The 6519-nt window shown below is 44.7% G+C and overlaps 1 protein-coding gene across 1 annotated transcript; it reads left to right on the top strand.

Moving 5' to 3' along the window:
* The first annotated feature begins 836 nt into the window (after window positions 1-836).
* LOC127027704 (riboflavin kinase-like) lies at window positions 837-5726 on the top strand. Its single transcript, XM_050913523.1, has 4 exons — window positions 837-918; window positions 2695-2846; window positions 3949-4051; window positions 5552-5726. Exons 1-4 carry the CDS (start codon window positions 837-839, stop codon window positions 5677-5679), a joined length of 465 nt encoding a protein of 154 aa, XP_050769480.1. The 3' UTR covers window positions 5680-5726.
* The last annotated feature ends 793 nt before the right edge of the window (window positions 5727-6519 follow it).

Below are 6519 nucleotides of genomic sequence, written 5' to 3'. Positions count from 1 at the left end.
CTACATAACAACAACAACAAAATCTGTTTTCACAGATTTCCCCAGATGTCTGCCGTACTCTGAAGCATTTGAGCTTTTCTGAAGGGAAAAGCAAAAAATAGAATTACCGGGGAAGAAACGTTCGCTCTTTCCAGGCACGGGTGAAGAGCGCAAGGCGCGACTTCTCAGGTCGGAGTGCTTACAGAGCGAGGTCTGGCAACCGCCTGTCACCGCGACGAGGCGTTGCTAACGTCCTGCATTTTGTTGCACGAAGCCTGTCGGCAGGAGTGAAGGACAGCCCCGTCAGCTCGACACCCGGCTACGGCTCGCACTGAGCCCGACTGCCTCCCTCCCTCCCTCCCTCCCTCCCTCCCTCCGGAGACATCCCCGGGTTGAGCTCCCAAAACGAACGACCCGCATCACACCCCGCAGGCTTTCCTTTCCCGGGCGAGCCCGCGCCCCCGCAAGCGGCCTGCCCCGCGCAGCAGAGCGCTCAGCCTCCGGGAGCGGTGTCCTGCGGCCCTCTTTCCTCAGTCCGCCCCCGTCGCCGGGGCCCGGCGGGCCGCTGCCCCTCGCCCTGCCCCTTTCCCGGCTGGGAGAACGGGCGAGGCGCAGCGGCCCGCCGGGCCCCGGCGACGGGGGCGGACTGAGGAGCACAGAACTTCAACCCCGCTTGGATGGGTGAGGCGTGAGCGAGTCCATTCTTGAGGGGAGGCGGGTGCCTGCCGGAGAGTCCTGGGAATTGAAGGCTGGAGCGCTCCAGCTGTAATTCCTCCTCCTCTTGGTAGTGCCCAGCGCGAGGCGGAGCGGGGAGGGCTGCGCGGGTCTGCGGGGCGGCGGGCGGGGAGCTGGCAGCCATGAGGCACCTGCCGTACTTCTGCCGCGGGGAGGTGGTGAAAGGCTTCGGCAGAGGCTCCAAGGAGCTGGGCATCCCCACCGGTGAGCGGGGTGCGCGGGGGACCGGGGCGGGGCGGCGCGGCGCCTCGTCCCCCGGCGGGGCGAGGGTGGCGCATCCCGTGAAGGGCACCGGCGAGGTGTTGGCCGCGGCCTGGCCTTGGCTGCCCCTCGCGTACCCCGCGCGGGGCCGGTGGTCCGCACCGGCTCCTCGTCCCAGGACCGCGGGGTGGCTGGAGTGCACCCGCCGGTGAGGCGGGCGTCGGGCCCGGGGGTATTTCAGCAGCCTGTACCGCTCAGGCCGCCTGAGCGGAGACGTGCCGTGCTCCCGGGGAGGAGGGGCACGGGCGTCTGGTTCGGCTGCCGAACAGAGGTGCGGGAGCTCGGTTGCTGGTGTCTAAGCGCGTTTGAACTCGGGAGACGCCCAGCTGTCCCGCACCATTGCGCTGTTGGCATGACTTGCTCGTTCTGTGGATAACCTTGGCTTGTGCCGTGTTAGTTTTTTTGGTGTTTTTATTTTTTTCTTTTTTTTTGGTCATATTGCTTACAGCCTTGCTCAGTCATTTGTGTTATTTTCCGACCTTCTGTTAAACGATTTCTTTCTGTTTGCTTTTTTTGTTAGTTAGCTCATCTGATGATGATCATGATGATTTGCAAGATGCTGAGAAGTGATCATATGGACTGTGCATGGTGTTGTGATTTGGCAGTTTGAAAAGTGCCCATTCTTATAAACTTGTTGGACCTTGGATTAGGATAAGAAAGGGAGCGGGCACTGGGAGTAGCTTTAAGGAAGGAAATGTAAAATGAATAATGCAGAGATTAAAAAGCAGAGCAAGTACAGTTGTCCTAAAGAGAAGTGTGTTTTCCCATTGCTGTTCTCTGTTTGACTTGTCTGAATACAGGTAGAGGTGTAATTCAAATGGATTTCAGCCTTTTCTAAAGATAGGCTAAAGTCAGCAGGCATTTTGCACAAATCCTAATAGGCAAGGAAACCTTCTATAACAAATTGTGAGGTACTGCACATGTGATGACATCTGTTAATATAAACTTAGTTTTCTTCTCTTGATTGTTTATATATGGCTTATTAGTATCAGGGAATGTGGGTGGGAAGTTTTTTCTGCTCATGAACTAGGATAGAAATCCACTGCATGTAATTTCTTTAAAACCAGCTTGAAACCTTGCATGAAGAGCTCTATCCATGTGTGAAGTTAAAGTAGGACAGTTGTTTGGCTAAAGGCTTAGGTTTATTCCCCTCAGTCAGAAAGGAACCTATTTTATTTCAGATTTGTAGTTTTCTAAGCAAATCCTAGAAATCCCCAAATACAAATAACCTAAAAGACAACATGAAAAAATTGGCAGGTGACTAAAATCATAACTTCATTTATTTTTACATATTTTACTTAAAAAAATTTACTAATACTTAAGTAATTCTAAGATGCTACTTTACAGTGCAAAATAAACTTGATTTTTCTGTTCTTTGTCCATACTAAAGCAGTGACAGTCCTAATAGTGAAATGCATTCACACTGAATATTTAGTTTATGAATTTTAACTGTAGAATTAACTATTTATAGAATAGAATAGAATGTATATAACTATGAAATAGTATGTGTAGGAGATGTGGTAACTCTGGCATTACTACAGAAACTACATTTTATGAGGCTGTTTTCTCATTTATGCTGTGCAAGTGGCACATTGTATCACTATCATCATCAGTGTTCTGCTTGTAAATAGCATGTAGACAGAGCATGGCTTTTAGGTGTTTGAAAATTCTGTGATGTGCTTTACTTACACAAATGTACACTTTCTAAAATTTTTGCAGCTAACTTTTCTGAGCAAGTAGTCGAAAGCTTTCCATCCGATATCTCTACTGGTATATACTATGGATGGGCCTGTGTTGGAAATGGAGATGTGCATAAAATGGTTTTGAGCATAGGATGGAATCCTTTCTATAAGAATATTAAGAAGTCAGTGGTAAGAATTTTGCTTTGTGTGGTACTTTGATTATAATAAATGAGCCAGACATTGACTTTGAATAAGATAAGCAGAATTTGATCCATAAATGAGATTAGAAGTTCTGTTTGCTGTTAGAAATGTATTTGGTATCCATCTAAAATGTTTGTATTCTGGGGAGGAAAACAAACATCCCAAAAAACTTCTCACTATCCGTAGAGCATGCAACTGTAGATAAATAAAATTTATTTTCATTTGCCTCTTTCACCGTTACTTAAATACTTCTGAAATAAAAATTCATATTTCCAAAGTGGTTGTTGCTGATTGTGTTGATAGCTAGATCAACATAAGCTTAATAGATGTATTCAGTTTAGTGATTATGAGACCCCTCGAATGAGCTGCATACTAATCTCTCATGCTCTGCAATCCATCGACATTTAAAGTACGAGATTCTGGGACATCTTAATTTGTAATGATTTTCCAGTAATTCTTCTCTTAAATGGTGGACTCCATACATGTGGTGCTGTGGCTTAATACACAGAATCAAGATCCAAAAATAAATAGTAACAAGACAGAGTTAAAATCCTGAACTGTGGCATCTATGTTTTTCTTTCTGTCAGGTGCTGGTGCTTTTCCTGAGTCTTGCTGAACTTGGTTTTAATTGCTAATACTTGGAAGCAGTTTTATTTTAGACATGAATCCCTGCTTCGAAGATAGCGGCCTTCATTCTTTTTAGACTTTTATCATTCAGTTCCTGTGAGTTACTTGTAAAAGCTGTCTTTAAAACAACTGTTTCAATCAAATTCATTACAGTTATTTGGACTCAGCAACTTGATCAAACAAATCTAGGCATTATTTGTGATTTGCTGCCTTGAAAATCTTACCTCTGAAATAAATATGACAATGTTCTTAAGTGCCATGCAAAGCACAATTCTCCCTACTAACGTAATCAAAAGCTATAGCCTCTTAATCTTGTGTTATACATGTTAGACCAGGTGTCTCAGTTTTCCTGATATGTGTGGGAGGGAATTCGAATTAGAGGTATTAGCTCAACATCCTTGCAACAAGGGAAATAAACTTAAAATGCAGCATGATAATTGTCAACATATTTCTCTTCTTTTAGGAAACACACATTATCCACACTTTCAAAGACAACTTTTATGGAGAGATTCTTAGTATAGTCATTCTTGGATATATTCGATCAGAAAAAACCTTCAGTTCTTTAGGTCAGTATTGCAGGTCTCTTAAACGAATGTTTTATTTGTCATGTTCTTGCGTATTGAAAGTACTGTGTCGTTCTCTCTCTGTCTTTGTAATCAGCTGTTTTATGTAGGGTAGCTGTTTCTCATAATCAGCTGTTTCATGTAGCTGTTTCTCAAGGGTGGAGAGGCCTTACAGAGAGATCTGGATAGACTAGAGAGCTGGGCGATCACCAATCACATGAAATGTAACAAGAGCAAGTGCCAGATTCTCCACCTGGGACAGGGCAATCCTGGTTATACATACAAATTGGGGGACGAGAGGCTGGAGAGCAGCCCTGCAGAAAGAGATCTGGGGGTTTGGGTTGGTGGCAACTTGAATATGAGTCAGCAGTGTGCCCTGGCAGCCAAAAGGGCCAACCGTGTCCTGGGGTGTATCAAGCACAGCATCCCTAGCCGGTCAAGGGAGATGATTGTCCCACTCTACACTGCACTGGTGCGGCCCCACGTCTAGTACTGCATGCAGTTTTGGGCGCCTCAGTATAAGAAGGACATCAAACCATTAGAGTGTGTCCAGAGGAGGGCAACTGAGATGGTGAAAGGCCTCAAGGGCAAGACTTGTAAGGAGTGGCTGAGGTCACTTGGTTTGTTCAGCTTGGAGAAGGCTGAGGGGTGACCTCATCGCAGTCTACAACTTCCTCAAGGCGGGGAGTGGAGGGGGAGGTGCTGATCTCTCTCTGGTGACCAGTGACAGGAGATGAGGAAGCTGCATCAGGGGAAGTTCAGATTGGACATTAGGAAAAGGTTCTTCACTGAGAGGCTGGTTGGTCACTGGAACAGGCTCCCCAGGGAAGTGGTCACAGCACCAAGGCTGTCAGAGTTCAAGGAGTGTCTGGACGATGCTCTTAGTCATATGGTTTAGTTTTAGGTAGTCCTGCAAGGAGCACGGAGTTGGACTCGATGATCCTTATGGATCCTTTCCAACTCGAGATAGTCTATGATTCTACGTCTTACCTTTGACTTTTCAGTAAAATGTTTTTTTCAGCTGAATCTACTAATATATAAATTGGTCATATTAAAAAAAGCAAAACCCCACAAATTCCAGGCTATCAGTACTTACTTATTTCAGTCTAAAAATGGTATTGTCATGTCAGTCATCTGAGGAGTAGCTTGAAAATCATGAGCTTGTTGTAAAAGCGTTAGTCTAGTCTGTCCATTTCTTTTAAAAATGCATCTGTGTTAAAACTGAAACAGTTAATGAAGTTCTGTTGACTTTTTTGATAAAATATCTTGGAACAAGGAAGAAGTAGTGTTTACAGCAGTGAAAAGTGCAACGCATGTCAAAAGCATAAAAGCACATCATTTTAGAAACAGAGAATGTTGCCTTTCCAACTTCATAACAATAAATGTATTCTGCCTCTGTGATTGTTTTCTGGTGTTCTGTAGTACACCCATTTTCACTTGCTATTGTGTGTTCAGAATTCAGACCAGCTTTTAACTATTGCTTTTCTTACTTCTATTTTGCAGAGGCACTCATTTCAGCCATTCAAGAAGACATTGAAGAGGCAAAAAGACAGCTGGATTTACCAGAACATCTTAAACTCAAAGAAGACAACTTCTTTCATCTGCCAGAAGGCAAAACAGTAAACCACTAAGCAAAACCATGTGTTTTTTTTTAATCTCTTGGAGCTCTTTTCTTTGCACTACCATGTATCATGTATCATGTGATATATGATGTATGCGTGTGTACTGGGTCTGGCTGGGATGGAGTTAATTTTCTTCATAGCAGCTCATATGGTGCTGTGTTTCAGATTTGTGACCAAAACAATGAGCATAACACACTAATGTTTTAGCTGTTCCTGAACAGTACTTGCACAGCATCAAGGCCTTCTCTGTTTCTTGCTCTGCTCCCCCAATGACTAGATTGGGGCTGTGCAAGAGGTAGGGAGGGGACACACCCAGACAAATGACCTGAACTAACCAGAGATATTCCATGCCATATAATGGTCGTGCTGAGCAATAAAATGGAGAGGAGGGGGTTTAGGGAGGTTGGCCATCTTTTGTTTGGGAACCGACTGGGCATCAGTCGGAAGTGGTGAGTGATTGCCTTTGCATCACTTGTTTTGTTTTCTTTTTTTCTTCCACTTCTCCTTCACTTGTTAATCTATTTTTATCTTGACCCACAAATTTTCTTGCTTTTGTTCTTCCGTTCTTCTTTCCCTGTCCCACTGAGGGACTGTGGGGGAAGTAAGCCAGTGGCTGAATGGTGCTTAGCTGCCTACCGGCATTATCCTGCAACATGTTTAGGTAATTGTGGTTGGAACTGAACACTAAAGCCAGACAAGATGGTTTCAGTTTGTTTGTGTTACTTGATCATTTAACCAGTCATGCAAAAGGAGTAGCAGGCTGTTTTAGGTCTTTACGGAAAAAACATGAATCCAAATGTTACCAATCATTTAGAGATCTTATCACATGTGGGACAAGACCAAAGGTAG

Source organism: Gymnogyps californianus, chromosome Z (genome assembly GCF_018139145.2).
Source record: "Gymnogyps californianus isolate 813 chromosome Z, ASM1813914v2, whole genome shotgun sequence".
Classification (NCBI taxonomy): Eukaryota; Metazoa; Chordata; class Aves; order Accipitriformes; family Cathartidae; genus Gymnogyps; species Gymnogyps californianus.
This window is presented reverse-complemented; position numbering and strand designations above follow the sequence as displayed.